Source organism: Gadus morhua, chromosome 6 (genome assembly GCF_902167405.1).
Source record: "Gadus morhua chromosome 6, gadMor3.0, whole genome shotgun sequence".
NCBI lineage: Eukaryota > Metazoa > Chordata > Actinopteri > Gadiformes > Gadidae > Gadus > Gadus morhua.
In genome coordinates, this window is record NC_044053.1 from 6,817,709 (window position 1) to 6,835,458 (window position 17,750).

General features: G+C 40.7%; 1 protein-coding gene across 1 annotated transcript in view; it reads left to right on the forward strand.

The window, feature by feature from the left end:
* The window catches only part of mapk1 (mitogen-activated protein kinase 1), a 17,943-nt gene extending 1,365 nt beyond the window's left edge, over window positions 1-16,578 (forward strand). The window contains exons 2-9 of the mRNA XM_030359704.1: window positions 8,151-8,333; window positions 9,325-9,514; window positions 10,052-10,168; window positions 10,709-10,823; window positions 11,246-11,377; window positions 12,041-12,150; window positions 13,396-13,524; window positions 13,618-16,578. Of these exons, the coding sequence (XP_030215564.1) occupies window positions 8,151-8,333; window positions 9,325-9,514; window positions 10,052-10,168; window positions 10,709-10,823; window positions 11,246-11,377; window positions 12,041-12,150; window positions 13,396-13,512 (964 nt within the window). The 3' untranslated portion in view covers window positions 13,513-13,524; window positions 13,618-16,578. The remainder of the gene's footprint in view (window positions 1-8,150; window positions 8,334-9,324; window positions 9,515-10,051; window positions 10,169-10,708; window positions 10,824-11,245; window positions 11,378-12,040; window positions 12,151-13,395; window positions 13,525-13,617) is intronic.
* Window positions 16,579-17,750: the final 1,172 nt, after the last annotated feature.

Sequence of the window (17,750 nt, forward strand, 5' to 3'; positions counted from 1 at the left end):
GGTTGCCAAACTCTGACCAGGGGGGGGCGTGGCCGTGCCCCCCCCTGGTCCCCACGTGGCGACGCCCCTGTTGGATGGTAACTTCTATTTCCTTTTGTTTTCTGCAAGAACAAGGGTGCAGTAATTGCATATTTTTGCATTACCTTTAGTTGAACCTAACTATATTTGCATCAGCTCCCTGTAAATTCAGCATACACTAACAGCGCTGTAAGTACGTTTTAAATACATAATTAGAACAGTAATCAGGGCAAACAATAAAGCTAGACAAAATACATTTTGACATTTTTGATATGCGTTTACCAATCAAGAATGTCTGTATTGGAGATAAGTTATTTTCCATAATGATTGCATGCTGTTGCCCAAACACAGAAGTCAAACACTGAGCCTCAATTTAACCAATGTTAGTGCTCAGTGACGAAGGTTATAAAAGACTTTCAAGGTCTTTATGTATTCATCACAAGGAAAACTATAAAGGCCCATATTAGAAAGTCCATGACTCCAGCGATGAACATAAAGTAAACCCAGAAACTACTCAGATATTAAAAACAGTCGGAACAGGGATTTTTGGTTCAAGTTCATTTGCTGAGGGGAGCAGCATTTTCCCAAATAATAACCATTATAATCTATGCCACTCATAAGTACTCTTCTTCAGGGAGGTTAGGAATGTAATAGCAGACCTGGCGATGTACAGGCAGGGACTGTCTTTCCGGGTGAGGCTTGAGTTTGTGGGGAGGGAAATTTGAATAGTTGGTCTTTTAATATATTGTTTTGTTTTAAATCGTAAGACCTGCATGTCCGGTCCTAGTCGATAGAGAAGGGAATGGCAATTTTATCTGTGATCGTTGTCGATTGTGTCAACATGAGTAAATGAGCGCATTGGTGCATATTAATCAGGTCATGGTTCAAGATCCTGATCAGATTTCCTGCAAAATTATTTCAAATGATTAAAATGTCCCAACAGTGCATAGCCACAATGCTAGCCCAACACACCTGACAAATCACCCAAACCACAGAAACGCCATTCACCCTCTGATAAGACAAATACACCTGCCTTCAAAGTCCAAATGACCCTTAACATCAAGAACAATCTTGTTTGAACAACAAGAACAAGCTTCCAAGATTTAATGTCGCCTTTTTTTGTGTTTGCCAGCTTTGTTTCACTTTATCAACCAGATGCTGAAGCAACATCTTTCAGCCAGTAAGCAAGCGGCAACTAAACAAATAACAGAAAGCCATCCGTGGAAGAATACATGTCGCATATACTGCAGTGCAGACTGTCAAGATGAAGGAAGGCGGTTAAGAAGTACAATGCATTTTGCCTCTTAAAAGCAACAGTAACACAATCCTGGCACAACTGTTAAGGGCCTTTATATCTTTCGGTCTCCCATGATTCGATTTAAATTCTTGGATTGCGGACTAGAATCAAAACTCTTCCCGATTCAAAAGGGATTCTTGATTCAGTACACAGGGTTGCTACTTTCAAGATCTACTCTAGTCCGCTGTGTGCTAAGAAAGGCACCGTGGCAAATGATGGCATTAAGGCAGAGTCAAATGTGCACAAGATTACGTTTTATTTACAGTTCTAAAAGGTAATATAAACCAATTGCCATAATGTAAACCCACTTATTATTTTTTTGGAAGTTGTGAATAGATTCAGAATCGTAGAAGTTAAGAATCGCCATTCTTCGGTAAATCCAAACACAAATGATCCCCCCGCCTACAACAGCACAAGCGAGTCACCAGCAGACCCTATTGTCCCCACGGCAGTTTAATTGTGTGTCGCTACAGCACGTCAAGACGCAGGTGAACCTTGCTCTCTCGCTCTAATTGAATCTTGCACGAGAACATCTGGAGAGGAAAATGATTGCACACTTATAAGCCGTTGAGGTAGGGGGCTGCACATATCCCCCTGTCTTGAAATTGATTACAAGGAGGGCTGAACGATTAATCGAATTTATACCGACATCGCAATGTAGTAGAACTCGATTTGCAAATTGGAAATTGATTTTTAGGATTTTTTGGGGGGATTTGTTCCAGTTACTGACTAGAGATCAGTAACAGATCCGTTTTTAACGATATATTGCTTGTTTAGTGAATAGACAGGACATAAAGATCTTTAAATAAATATGGCAAAATAATCGCAATTCGATTATTTCCTCAAATCGTTCGGCACTACAAGGAAAGGTTCACCAGCAGATGTCTAAAAAATAAGCCCCTTTCCATTCTTTAAACCACCCGTCCTGTTTGCCTCTGCTTTCATGTATTTTAGGAAGCATGCACCTTGGCCAGGGACTACTGATGAAAAATAGCCTCTTGGCTTCTCTGGCATTTTTTTACTGTGTGTATTTTTTTATTTTCCCTTTCCCTTCTCTCATATAAATGTTACTAAACTAAAGGCTGTAGAAATAAACCCTCAACACAAAAGTTAGCCATGGGAATTAAGTGGGAAACATAGCTTTGTTCATTCAACGCATGCAAGGCAGCCATCAACTGCCTTAAATCTGTGTCGTTACCGTGGTTAACGCATTTCCAATTGTACCCTAGCGTTATAATCTCATTCCCTAATCTAATCTTTGGCGCCAAAGCCATGCTCTCTCTCAGATTGTGAAGCACTGCATATGTACAGAGTCCTGTTCTGCTGTGATCTTTTCTCTCAAAATGCCACCATGGCGCCCATCTCCAAGGCAACCTTTCTGCTTCTGACATCATTAGCACTATTCTGAAGCCAATCAGAGAGGGGGAGAGAGAGGGAGGGAGACGAACAGAGAAAGAGAGAGAGCCTTCACACTCTGCATTGCTGTCGTACGATTCACAGGCAGCTGTAATCTGTGTCATTATACAGTTTCACACAAAACATTAGCGCAGACTTCCAACACACCTTGAAGTTGTCCTTATGTGCTGTTTGGATGCTGCCTGCACATGTCCTGAACAATGTGTTAACGCATTTGCATTTGCAAACTGTGTATTTATATATATATATATATATATATATATATATAAAGGCTGCTTTCTGTTGTCCTGTTGATTTTTTACGGATTGAAAATGAAAAATATGGCATTTTTGAATTCTTTGAATTCTTTTATATTATATTACCCTTTTTATGTTTATAGTAGGCGATGAGACGAGAGTAGGGCATACTTCTGTCTCCAATTCTTATTTTTGGAATAAGCTCTGTCCGTGATCTAGGGCTGCTATTATTGGTTCACTTATCGGTTTTACTGAAACGTTGGAGTTTCAGTAAAACCGATTTTGAGTTTCATGGTTCACGTCAGATCCATGACTCACACTGGTCTAAAGGCGTCCCAGCGACGAGGTGTAGTTTTTGTTCAAACTTGCAACCTACCAGCCTCATTTGTGTTAAACCGTGGTAGGATTATCCCAGCATTAAATACTTCATTCATTCCTTTTTTTCATATATTCAGCTTTGTCTTCAAGCTGTTGAGGTGTGTTGCGATGTATTTCATGTATGATTGTGGTTATTGTTATCAGTTTTATTTTGGACATACCTTTTTGGGCATTTTCATAATCCATCCCAAAATACAGCCAATGTTGCTGTTACATTCATCATTGCAAGATTATCCCTGAAACAAATGCTTCGAGATCCAAGAGTACAAGACCCCCAAAAAACTGTAAACTGTTATCCAACTGCTAAGGTCAGAAGGTGTTTGACAATTTGTTCTGACTTCTTGGGAGGTCGAATCTATGACCCTGTTGATAAGAAACTCAAAGCTGTTTACTTTGGCGTCACAGCATATCATTTTGACGTTCTGCAGGGCTCGCATAAACATGGTCTTCGTTTGAGATATGACGGTGGTAAGGTTAGGGATACGACGTTGTTTTAGAACCCCTAGTATAGAATGAGCCCTTGAGCTTCCAAAATGAGCAGAAAACCGCTCTGAAGAAATCACCCCCATGGGCCTTATTCACCAGCGGCCATTTTGTTCCCCGCTCCTGGTTCAAGCCCGGGCCACCCAGCTAGAACCAAGCAGGCCATGAATTAGGACCACTGTAAGGCCCGGCTGGGTTCTTCTGGGTTCTGAACACGGACACTGACTCTCATGCCACTGTATGAGCCTGCAGGGGTCTCGGGTCTACAGGTAAGTAAAGAAGCATCTCGCTACATTGCTATGTGAGAGAGCCCAGGTGGTAGTGAGATGATTTATAGTTCTTCCTCTTCACACTGACGGTTTTAAACCAGTGGTTCGGTTTGTGTGGGGTAAACACAGCCTGGATGGGCAAAATAAATCTTTATGGACCAAGGGTATAGCGACTGAGCTTTTAGCCCGTCTACTTGTATGGCTCTGCTGTAGTAGATAGATATCCATTATTACGCAGTTATAGCAAACAAAATGACCACCTCCATCATACTTTTGAACATGGACCCTTGCAAGAGAACAGGGGTTTTGAGTAGCGACTGCCAAAGTACACATTTTCCGACCACTTTCCACTAAGAAACTGCAAAGAAAAAGGGATTTATTTTCTCCAGTTGTAGCAATTTTATATTGTATATTCAAATGTATTTGATGTGTTTTACCACAAACACAGAGCTTGTCACATGTTTAGTATCTTATTTTACATAGAGGAAACTGGGTTGGATTGTTAGTGTTTTCACAGTGGAGCCATATCTGTTTATAGCCTGGCTTTACTTATTTTTCCACTTGTGATGTCTAGTAGGCTAAGCCTGTTGTATAACAGAGTAGCTTTAGGGCCTACTTGCCCAGAACACTATATGATGTGGGTGTCCTTTTGAAAAAAGGTGTGTATATTAACAAGACGCCAACTTAAATGTGGGGAGAAAATGGTATGTTAAAAATGAAAGAACAAACTTGGTTGCAGGAAGAACATTTCTTGAAATTTGGAGTGAGCAGGTTCTCTTACGGCTAGTTACGTTTAGCCGTCAGGCTTCATATTGATGCCGTTGTATCTCTAGCTTACTGTATTTTCATAAACTTCTCCAACAGAATTTCTGATAAATATATAAGGCCAGTTCCAGGCTGGCCTTGCAAATTGTGATGCAAAATATGTAACGCATTTACATAAAAATAAAGTGTAATATCTACATGTAAGCAACATGGTATGATCAGATGTGGTAAGTAGCAAAGTACAACTTCTTTGTTACTATACTTAAGTACAGTCTTCAGGTATTACTTTAACTCCCTATATTTTAACACAAATATCTATTCTTTCTGCTAATATAATTTTCAAAACAGGTTTTTTCTTCAGTTTTAATGCATTTGAGGGGAATCATCTATAATATTTTTGTTTTGCATCATTGCGCGCCCTCTCAATATCAAAACTGATTTCAACCGAAATGAATGGGATGATTAAACATAGAAAAGACGGTCCCTTGGTTATCCATCAGTGAATATCACGAACAACAGACCATAACGACGTCAACGACGGAGATGAGTGGGAGACTCTCCTCCGCAGAGAAATTAAGAAGTTAATGTTAGTGCTGTCAGTTAAACGTGTTATTAACGGCGTTAACGCAAACCAATTTTAACGGCGTTATTTTTATTTTTTTCTTTGGCTCAAAACAAAGAAGCAGTAGCCTGACTGCTATGTTCAAGGCAGTATGTTTGTATGTTCATCGTTTAATTGCACTATAGGCTTTTTTTTTGCATCGTCCTGTTTTGATCAGTATATGCCAATGTTGTTATCCATAAAAAAATTTGCACAAGGCAAGCCGATGCACTTGTTGATAACAGCATTAAATGAGAACAATTAATGGGACAAAGAAATCAAGGGATATTTAGCATAGAAAAAAGATTTTCGATTAATCGCGATTAATTATTTCAATCGCTTAACAGCCCTAGTTAATGTTCATTATTTACAGTATGTTGTTTATTTAAAGTCAGAATGAATGACTTTAGTCTTAGAATTACATTAATATGACATGAGGTTCAGTTAGCTTCGCAGAGAAACAGCCGGTTGAAACAGCAGAGGAATACTTTTTACTTGCATACTTTGAGTAGATTTCAGAGGCTGTACTTTCGACCTTTACTTAGAAGAAGTTGAATCGGTACTTCTAGTTTTACCAAAGTCTTTATTTACAGTATCTGTACTTCTTCTTGAGTAAAGAATGTTTGTACTTTCGCCACCACTGGGTAAGAGGCTAGGCTAGGTGTGCCCTGAAATTAGTTGAAATCCCACATATACAGTATATATCCTGTATACCTGGCACAGTTGACAGCAACACTAGTGAGAAATGTATTGAAGTGCTGTTGTGTATTAATGCACAACAGGGCTAATTAGCCCTCAAAAGGTTGAGAACCACCATTCTAGACTGTAACATTAGTGCTATGATGATAATTGTTAGGGCTCATTCAAGCTCTTGATGAAAAATCGAGATACATATTAACATATTGGAAATTAGGTTGGCGAAAGGCTCAACTGTATTCTTCCTGCTGTTGTTATTCTCCGATATTGCTTGGACGCGTGCCCATGACATTTGATTAGGACGATGCATGTCGCACATGTGCGTGCAACATACATTTAGGGGCAGGCTCGTGTGCCGGGTGCTACACAAAGCCTGCGGGTACAGCACTTCTACCGAGCCCCTTCAACGTCGCCGTGGTAACAGCCTATTGCATAACAAGTTACAGAGGCTGCAGTGTAAAGCCTTGTATTTCAATCTCCTTGGAAACTAACTGTGAACAGACCCCCCCCCCCCCCACCAGCCCCCCCTCCCCTCCCCTCTTCCTCTTCCTCTTCCTCCTCGATGTCATTCTTGGGCAACGAGCGACTGAGCATGCCCTGAGAGGAACAACACAGTGGTGGAACTGATCCACATGTAATCTGCCTCGTGCCGTGTGCGTATTGCTCACACACACACACACACACACACACACACACACACACACACACACACACACACACACACACACACATCGTTTTTTTAAGCCCACCCATCGTATGATTTACCCACTGCCTCTTAATCCATCTTCTTCATTGCCTGTTTCGCTTTTCGATCAAACGTTATCGGATGGGGCCTGTTTTGAAGCAAATGAATCAACCCTGTCTCCGAATAAACCCGGTTAACTGAGACGATCGGATCATAAGGCTGTGGGAAGGAGTAGTATAAAACAGGCTTGACAGTAATTCAATTGGAGCAATTGAAGGGTTATTTCCGCTGGAATATTATAATGTAAATCGTACCGTTTGAGAGGTACTCAAATCAAATGAATTCGCACATTGTGATCGGATCTGTATAAACTTTTCCACATAGCTGAACACTGCTGATTCTGTGTGTAATGTCATTTCATCTATGAAGCGTGTGTCGCTAAGTCTATATCTTGCCTGATGTTGTAAATGACGTCAGGCATTTGTGCTTCAGATGGCCTTGGTCAGACGAACAGAGCCCCGACATTATCTTCATGAAAGAAGCACTCTTTCTTTTAGCTGTGTTCATTATGTCCAACAAAGGGAAAGCAAGGTCGACCTCTTCACTAGAACATTGGCACTATTTCTGTTTACATTGCATTCTCACTAATCCATCACTATAGCAACTCATTCTTGTTGTAACTCCACCACACACTGTGTGTGTGTTTGTATGTGTGCGTGGCGTGCGTGCGTGGCGTGCGTGCGTGCGTGGAAACACCCTTGACTCTACAGCATGTGTGCAGTAGGCGTTGCAGCGTAGGTGTAGTGTTGGTGCTGATGGAGGCTCTAATACGGGCTGAACCAGCTAGCTATCTAGCCCTTCAGGCTACTGCTGCTGCGGCGGCTATTTCTCTAGCCTCAACCTGTAGCTCCGGAGATAGCCACGGTAGAAGTAGTATCATGAAGCAGTGGAGCTGGCTGTGCTACTAGGTCAGCAATGTTTGACTCTAACCTTTTTATGGCACCCATCCATTGCACAATCCACCACAAACCCATAAGTGATTCAATGCGCTGATTTCGCTGAACTCTATTGAGGTAAATAACTAAGTACTTGGAAAGGATGTGAAAGTGAAGATACGTTTGTGTGAGTCGAGTCAACTAGGTCGAATGTGTCTGACCAACAGTTCTGTGAATCTGAGTCATTTTGTTTAAGATGCGCTTATATGCTGGACTTTCACATCTTGACATTCAACACCTCCGATGGAATGAAAAACAACACTTTTGTGACCTCTTAACTCATTTTCTGTGTTTGTTCTTTATGTATCCAGCTCTGCATACGACCGTGACAACAAAATCCGGGTGGCCATCAAGAAGATCAGCCCCTTTGAGCACCAGACGTACTGCCAGCGCACGCTGCGAGAGATCAAGATCCTGCTGCGCTTCAAACACGAGAACATCATCGGGATCAACGACATCATCCGGACGCCCACCATCGACCAGATGAAGGACGTGTATCCTTTCACCTTAAAAGACCTGTCTCGGGGGCGCCCCGGTGAATCACCGGGTAGAGCGCGCTTTCCCATTGAAGGCCTAGTCCTTACCTAATACCGCAGTGTCCCAGGTTCGAGGTCCTTTTTGCTGCATTTCTTCCCCCTCTCTCTCCCAAAGCTTCCCGTCGATCTCATTCTATAATAAGGCATAAAATGCAAAAAGAAAAAAGGAAAAATGACTGTCTGTGTAGTAACAAAGGCATCAATTTGACTTGTGAGAACCCCAACAGGCCTTATTCCCGAGGCAGTCATCTTGGTTCAAAGCGCTCGCTGAAAGCGACGCAAACAAAGGGTCCCAATACGAAGCCAGCATTGAGATACTGTCCCGCTATATTCGCGCTCGGTTAAAACAATACGATTCAATGTCTTCAATTATAAACTGAAATTTGCTTGTCCTTTGGGCTTTACACTAAGGCAATTCTAAATCAGTACATTCCGCGATGTAAACGCATTTGTGTGAAGGATGGTCTTAAATGTGAACATTGTATATGCCCTCTCCTTATTAAGTGAACTGGCAAGTTATTATAATGTTTTCAAGTTCATGTCCAAATTAAGTCCTATTTGTGGTCTTGTCTAAAGAAAGGGACCTGGAATATTAGCGAGGTATTATGCTATTTACAAAGAAACCCAGTGTGCCTTTCACATCTGTGGTCGATTAAATCATCGAAAATGATTTCAAACCCAGAGGGAAAGGCTGTTCATTATTTAAAATAAATACGCTATGTTCTTGATCTGGGCTTATAATGAAGGATTTCCTAAACTTGCTGGAAATAATTTTTTTATTGATAGATTCTCAGATGGATAAACAAAACTAGCTCATAAGAATCCCCCTCCCCCCTCCTAAGTTAAACAAAAATAAATAATATAGTATAATAAATAAAATAAAAAAACAGAAAAATAAAGTCAATATCAAACATTGGCTGAAATTGTTCTTTAACCAGTCGCCGGGCAGATACATCGTTCAGGATCTAATGGAGACGGACCTGTACAAGCTGCTGAAGACCCAGCATCTGAGCAACGACCATATCTGCTACTTCCTCTACCAGATCCTGAGAGGGCTCAAATACATCCACTCGGCTAACGTGCTGCACCGTGACCTCAAGCCCTCCAACCTCCTACTAAACACCACCTGTGATCTTAAGGTACACACACACACACACACACACACACACACACACACACACACACACACACACACACACACACTGGGGTCCAGCCTCTTTAAAAGCACTCAAAGGTTATAAGGGGAATATCGCTATATATATATATATATATATATATATATATATATATATATATACAGTATATGTATATGTGTAGGTTATGAATATCTCTATGAGCATTATTGCTAATATGCTCATTTTATTTCCACCCACCGTAAAAGTGAATGTCAGTTGCGCTCAAAGAAATGTTTAGGATCCTTTCTCTTCATCCGCCACTGTTGTTTGATCTCAAAAATGTGATCTAAACCACAGACTCTCTTTCTCTGTCTCTTTCTCTGTCTCTTTCTCTCTCTCTCTCTCTCTCTCTCTCTCTCTCTCTCTCTCTCTCTCTCTCTCTCTCTTTCTCTGTCTCTTTCTCTCTCTCTCTCTCTCTCTCTCTCTCTCTCTCTCTCTCTCTTTCTCTCTCTCTCTCTCTCTTTCTCTCTCTCTCTCTCTATCAACGTCACTTCTCTCCAGATCTGTGACTTTGGATTGGCGCGCGTGGCTGATCCCGACCACGACCATACGGGGTTCCTAACAGAGTACGTGGCCACGCGCTGGTACCGGGCGCCAGAGATCATGCTCAACTCCAAGGTGAGTGTCCAGCCCAGACCACCGCACCGTGTTGTCCTTTACTGGAAACCCCCCTGAAACCCCCCTGAAACACCCCCCTGAGGGGGGGGGGGTTTCCAGTACTGTACGTGTTGTACGTGTTGTTGAGATGCAAGCTATCGTTGAAACTTTGTGAGGATTCACTTTGTCCAAGTTTGGTCTGTGGGGGAATAAAGTTGAGAAAATGTGAGTTTGTAATTCGAGTGTTTGACATTATGGGGTTCTTCCAACCCAAGGGGGGGAGTGATATTGGATCCATAAACTATGGGCACCCTGCGTTCCTCTAAAACATAGAATGTGAAAACATAATCTCGGCTTCCTGTATTTCCATTCCCAAAAGTCACGTTTAAAATGTGAAATATCATGAGGTTCTCAAGCTTCCTCAGGGAAGTCGTGTGAACGGAGAAGCGCACTACAACAATGAAGAAAAACTTCCTCAGTCTAGCGTCCCTAAATGAACATGTACACCATAGAAGTATTATGTATTCCCAGGTGTGACCGGCTCTTCTCTTACTCTCGCAGGGTTATACCAAGTCCATAGACATCTGGTCGGTGGGTTGTATTCTGGCTGAGATGTTGTCCAACAGGCCAATATTTCCTGGGAAACACTACTTGGACCAGCTCAACCACATTTTGGGTAAAAGTCACCATTGCACTCATGTGTGGTCTGTGATTAAATGCAGGCCGCTCTTATCACTAGAAACGCACTGAAATCAAGGTCTGCATCCGGAAGCTACATCCTGCATCGTTCACCGTTCAAATAATGTACTTGCATAAGGTTTAATATTTATTTATTTATTTATTAATTCTATTCTATCAAAATGTTGACTGCGTTTTCCTTTCATATCCTAGCATGCATAACCATAAGTCGCCACTTCCTGGTATCTCTCAGTGAACAAATAAAAAGTTTAAAAGTAAAAAGCATTTTCTCGACTTAAATATCCCATGAGGCCGAAAAATTGTAATACAACAGTGTGTCCACCGTCCCGGGCCTGTTTTATCGAAACGAGTCCCCGAGTCCTCTCTAAAGGGTGGAGTGTCTCGCTTGTTGTCCTCCAGGGATCTTGGGCTCCCCCTCCCAGGAAGACCTGAACTGCATCATCAACATCAAGGCCAGGAACTACCTGCTGTCTCTGCCGCTGCGCTGCAAGGTGCCATGGAACCGCCTCTTCCCTAACGCCGACCCAAAAGGTCAGAGCCCTCTTTCATCCTCCCCCCCCCCCCCCCCCCCCCCCCCCCCTCACCCGCTTCCCGTGAGTCATCGGTTGACTTTAGCCTGGACCAATCAAGTCCCGCCCCCTCCCGAACACGTCCGTCACGGCCGGTGTTGCCAGATAGAATTGTTTCTTTCAGCTAGGAGGTAAAATCATACATTTTGTTCTACTCTCATTCTCCATGAGAGATAGTCACTTTTTCTTTCATCTAGTAGGCAAAACATTGCTATTTCCGTGTTTGTACATTGTCCACAATTTTTTTTGATGAGGTAGCTGTCAGTCCGACTCAGAGTGTATCCTCTAGTCTACAGAATTAGGTCATGTTTTTTCAGTGAAGGCTCCCGGATGTGGCAACATAGATACTAAATAGATAGGTTGGGTCGCCTAGTCATTTCAATATTCACCACATTGTGTTGGCAAAGCACCACCTCACAATCTTTCTACATAGAACAATTATAGGCCTCTGTTTCGATGAAAGTACAAAACACGAAACCAGGTGCCTTGGTGCCCCCTACTGGGCAAACCACAGAAGTGTTTCCTCTCCTTTACCTGTTGCTCTAAACAAAAGGTGGAAACGTACACAAAAACTGTGATCGTCTGGAGGAGGTAATTGATCACCTTATTCACCATTGCTCCGTAGCGCTGGATCTGTTGGACAAGATGCTGACCTTTAACCCCCACAAGAGGATTGAGGTGGAAGAGGCTCTGGCGCACCCGTACCTTGAGCAGTACTATGACCCCACAGACGAGGTGAGAGCTCTTGTCAGTGTCGGGGTGTCCTCGACTTAAGGTTTTGCATGGTTGCATCTGATTCGTAGGCCAATACCCATCGTCGACTGAATGCTGAATCATATAATTTGTCATATGTGGCTCCATGAAGCCTGATTTGTTGGGACTTTTTGCGTAGTTCAATCGCTTGAAAATGTTCAGGGTTTTTTCTGCAGCTGTATAGTTGATTTGTGAAACCTCCGCCAAATGCTCGCCTCTAAAAACAAATGAGCTTTTCAGACTACGATGAAAATGTCAGCATCAAACAGTGGCTGGTCTTGGAAACAGTCCGATTACGAATCTGATCATGACAATATTATTCCAGACTTTAATTTTTCCATGACTAGGTGCTTATGATTTCAGTTTCCTTCTTCACTTTTACGATATCGTTTTGTCAGTTATTTTCAATATCCATTTTTGTTTGACCAATAATTGCGTATTAATGTTCTGCTTCGAAGGTTTTATTTGAAATGAATAGGTAAGGGAATGTAGAAGCGTTTGACAGATTACAAATCTAAAGTACATGTGAATGACATGCTTCATCATATGGAATAATTGCGGCATCATTCAATTTAGCAGTACTGCAAAAAAATATTTTATGGTTTTCAAGTGCTGCCAAACTTCAGATGATTTCTTACCTGAAATCTTGTAACTTACTAGACTACTTCGAAAAGAAATGATTGGATAGTTCCACTGCCGTTACACAAAGGGTGATGGCATTATCAAACCGACATAAAGGACCTTAATTCGAAAGCAAAACAAAACAGCAAATTGCACAATAGATGATGAAGTTATAGGCTTCCTGTTCCCCGTTCCTGGAAGGTCCCGCTGTCAGACACATAACGATTACCCAATGACACGACGAATAGACCATTGAGGATGCAGTTTACTTAATTGTTGCTTTCAGACATAGTGTCAGTGTCTATTCTATCGATGAGTTGAATCGTTGAGGATGGATTTCAATGAAAATTAAAGTGATTTGTATTGCATTCAGAAGCATTGCCTTTGCGAAGGGGTCGAGTTGTTGGAGACTGCTCCCGATTCAAATAGGTTAGAGAAAGTAGCAATTGACAGCAATTATTAAAACAAATGACCAGTCCTGCTAATTCCGTGCACCACATTTAAGTGCTTCCTCATAAAGAACTAAAAGCAGGAGATGAAGCAAAGGCAGCTAAAGTTATTGTAAACCGGACGCATGGTGAACACGTGGTTCTGTGGTCCCGGCAGCCCGTGGCTGAGACGCCCTTCACCTTCGACATGGAGCTGGACGACCTGCCCAAAGAGACGCTGAAAGAGCTGATCTTTGCAGAAACGGCCCGCTTCCAGTCCGCCTTCAGGTCCTAACAGCTCACAACGGTATGTAGCATGTCCCCGTGCTGTACGACATCACAAGAATAATTAAACGGAAGCACTCGGAAAAAACAAGACCCTTCTCCTATGTTTTTACAGATGGCGGCTCTGGACCGGTTTACGAGATGCCCCTGCTTGTCTCAGCCTCAAATTGCTCTTTTGTGTATTTTTCTTTCCATTTCCTCTCTCCCCCATCCTCCCCTTATCTGCGTCGCCTGGATTCCCTGGCTTTCGCCCGCCAAGTCCACTTTGCTCAGGAATGGCGTAAGGAGTCAATCAATCTTCTTCTACTTCTTCTATGCTTCTCTTCTCTTCGACCAATCTCACTCTGTTTCACGCTTGCTCTTCTCTAGAGGTTACGATGGCCACACAATATGACCAATATTGTGGCGCCATCAAATGAAGATGAACATAAATTGTTAATTAACAATCATGTCTGTCAAAGGTTTTGATTATTTTATTTTTTTTCTAAACCGTTGCCTGATTAACTAATGGCAATAAATTGCATGCTTTTTCTTATTAGCAACATATTATTTTGGACCGGGCAGGTTAAATCTGAATAATTTAAAAAAATATATATATATTCAAGTTGGTTCACATACCAAAATGGTTACAATCTCTTGACAGTAAGGATGAGCATTTGAGCTATAGAAGTTCTATATTTTTTCAAAGACACGTTTTGAAAAGCAAACAGATCATCATGGTATCCTTATGGCTTTATCGTGTGCGACATTAGTGGGTTGTCTTTCATGGTCTCAAAGTGCCAATTTCTCTCCACTTAGGAAAGAGGTTTCTCTTTTGGTTTCTTTATTTAGGCCAATTATGATCTCAAGCTTTCCTCTATGTAGAAGGTTTTACCTAATTAAACGGGAGACAATCCATGCATCAGCATATGAATTCAGTTATCCACTGGAACCAGTTTAAAGGAGATATAACTCTGGCTCCCATTGTTTCACGAATGAATACATATCCTATAAATATCAAATGTTGCGTTTCTCATAGTCTCAACTTGTTGATACTCACCTCATTCGAGAGAATACTGTGCCCTTGCATGACTGTTAAAAGCTCTGTATACAAAGACAATGTTAAGTGCCACCCAAGTATGCAGTTCCACTAAACCCAGCTACTTTCTTTTACGTTTTTTCATTTAATCTCTCAATGACACGGTGCTCGTTTCTTTTTTCGCTTTTTTTTTTATAATATAGTTGGTATTGTATTTTTTTTTCTTACCTTTTGTCATTGTTGTTCGCTTCTTGCGTGTTCTATTTTTTTTTTGCAGCATTTGTGTTTTGGTTTTTAGACAAGCTTCTCTAATTCACAACTGCTGTATTTCTTTTTACTTCTGTTCTTTATGTTGCCATGTTCCATGGTTTAGCATCTGCATGCTAAACCATGTCCCGAAGTGGGTGAAAGGGAGAGTAAGCTGCATGCTTACAACCCTACATAAATTCATGTTGTTCCCCGTGCAAGAAAAACTATGGAATCCAGGCATGCTTACTATAAAAAGTTTGACTCAATAAGATATTTTCAGGTTGCATATTTCATGAAGTCAGTTGTTTTGTTTTGCTTTAAATTGCACACTTTGGTGTAGATGTAACTGCAATGGATCTGAAGACCAATATCCCTTTTTGTTTGACCAATAATTGCCTATTAATGACTGTGTTCTGTTTAAATGTTTCATTTGAAATGAATTGAATCATGACTGTAAATATCGACATCTTCTCCAAGCAAGGATCAATGCAAGAAGTTGCAGACAATTTAATTTCTTTACAAATAGTCCAAAAAATTATATTTCATAGTAAACCTTACCACTCTTGACTTATAGCACTCTCATATTGATCACCTTTAGCATTTTCATAAACTTATTGCTGAACTGTTAGTCATAAGATGTAGTCTTAATAACACTAAAACATTTTTCATGCTAGATTTGGTGGAATCGACGTAAATAGATTCTCTCAGGCTCTAGTGGCAATTACCCAAATACATATAAAAGTAAATAACGGTATGATATTAGAAATGTACGGTAGCTGCTGCTTCGGTAGCTTGCTTTGGATCAAAACATGTTCACAATTTGTACATGTGGCGTGGTGGGGTATCGGTTGCTAGCAGTAACATCGGATGCAAACAAATATGCTTTTTGGTCTATTGCATTTCAAGGCCATATATAAAGACGTATCAGATGATTGGTTCAGTCCATTGTCGATTTAAACATACACACCACACAGTATTTACATTTTGTTTATATTTTAACTATTGTCCCGATACTTGTGGCACTTGCTGTATGCATATCTCTTTGATAAAAAATAACTGAAATGCACTTGTTTCTACAATTATTGCGAGGGGGGGGGGGGGGGGGGGGGGGGACGTTATATCTGAGAGCTGATGCCGATAGACGAGAGCTTGCTTGTATATTACAACTGGGTGAGAAGATTTAAGGGCACTGGGATACCTATCCGGGTTATTCTGTTGTATATTATAAGCTTCTGCTGCAGTTCTTTGTGCAACCTGTCTGTTTTGTGCCTTCTTAAATAGTCTTGTTATCCAAGATTCAATGTGCAGCTTTCGTTCGGTCAGGAATCTGTTGTATTTGCTTTAAAAGAATAACTAAAATAATCAAATAAATGGGGAGGGAGGGGTTGGATTGGGGTCATCCTTTTATCCTTCAGTTTTGTCATTTTAAATAGATTTGATGACATAATTGAGTGATTTTGTGCTTGTGAATTAAAAATATTAAAATGAAATGTTTGTATTTTTATTTTGCCCTTTTTTTTGTGCAAATATTTTGATTGTAAAATGAATGTTATGTTTCTATCAGACGCTAATCTTGTTGGATTTTACAATTGAACTAGTTATCTCTGTACGTTCTGATTGGTATAACATGTAATTGTGTAGTCAACAAATTAAATGGAAGTCCTGGTTGTGTTTCAACATTTTTTGTTTGTTTCACCTGTCATAGAAAGGATTTAAACGTATTGGTCAGTTACATCTTTGCGGTCATGTGAAGGACTCAACTTGAACAAACAATTGACTTGGCTATTATTAAAGACTGACTGCCACTTAGCTTTAATGTCTTGTTTTTGCCTTTCTGCACAGCTTTTAAGAATATAAAGCATCAATGGGAGGAAAGCCTTTTAGATAAACCCTTGATGATGTAGGCTACACTTTAGATAATGTGGCCAACACTATGAAATAAGTACTTGAGATGAAATCCAGAAATGACCAGTATAGGCTGGTTTTAGGCTACTTTTAGCATACAAATAGGAAAAGGATTTATGCTAATATTTCAACCAAAGTCTTCTTTCTCTTTGAGATTTGGTTGACACACCAGAAAATGCATTTCCTGCAGAAAATAATGTGTTGTAGTGCAGTGAGAAAATGTGGTGTTGAGTGCTGTAGTGCAAAGTGAGGTTGAAAATATGTTTTAGTAAAGCCATAGTTGAAAGACGTAAAGAAATGTTAAATGTGTTAAATCAAGTGAAGGGATTTGAACAGTCCAAATAGAATAAAAAATGTAAACATGCACACCATTAAACATTATAAATGTGTGCAACTCTGCAAAAAGTGAAGGGTTAAACAAATAGCTTATGTGATCAAGTTTGAATAACAACCTAATTACTAACTATTAAGTTATGTGGTATACAAGGAACCTCTCATCTATCTCTCTATACACAATACATAAAATCGCCATGTAAAAGACCATAGGTGAGTACAATAAACACCTGAATGCGACTTAATAACTTTTACGTTACACGCGCGCACCCCTTGTGCAGGGACACAACCATAGAAAATGCATGTTTGGTACATGAGCTAAAATAAAACAACCCTAAATAGTCATGCATAAAATTATCTTACATATGCGTAGAACTTCAACTTGAAATGTCCTTACTAGACCTAAAAGAAAATCAACCGGAGAACTATCAACGTCAGCTTGACTCATAAAGCTCGATTTATACATACAAACTGTGATTCTGAAGAAAAGTATGAATTATATTGAAATTCTGTATTCAGATTATTGAGTAGGCCTACAAGTGTGTTGATTTATTAAACGTTCGAACGAAGGCTAATGATAAAAGATTGACATGTCTGAAGTAGTTGAAGTGTTAAAGAATGGGCGGACGGCTCTGCCATCCTCCCATTGAATTTCATTGTAAAAATAGTATTTAAAAAGGTTGAATATTGTGGCTAGCAGCGCGGGAAGGACGAGGCGGGAGCCCAGATTAAGCGGTTATGCA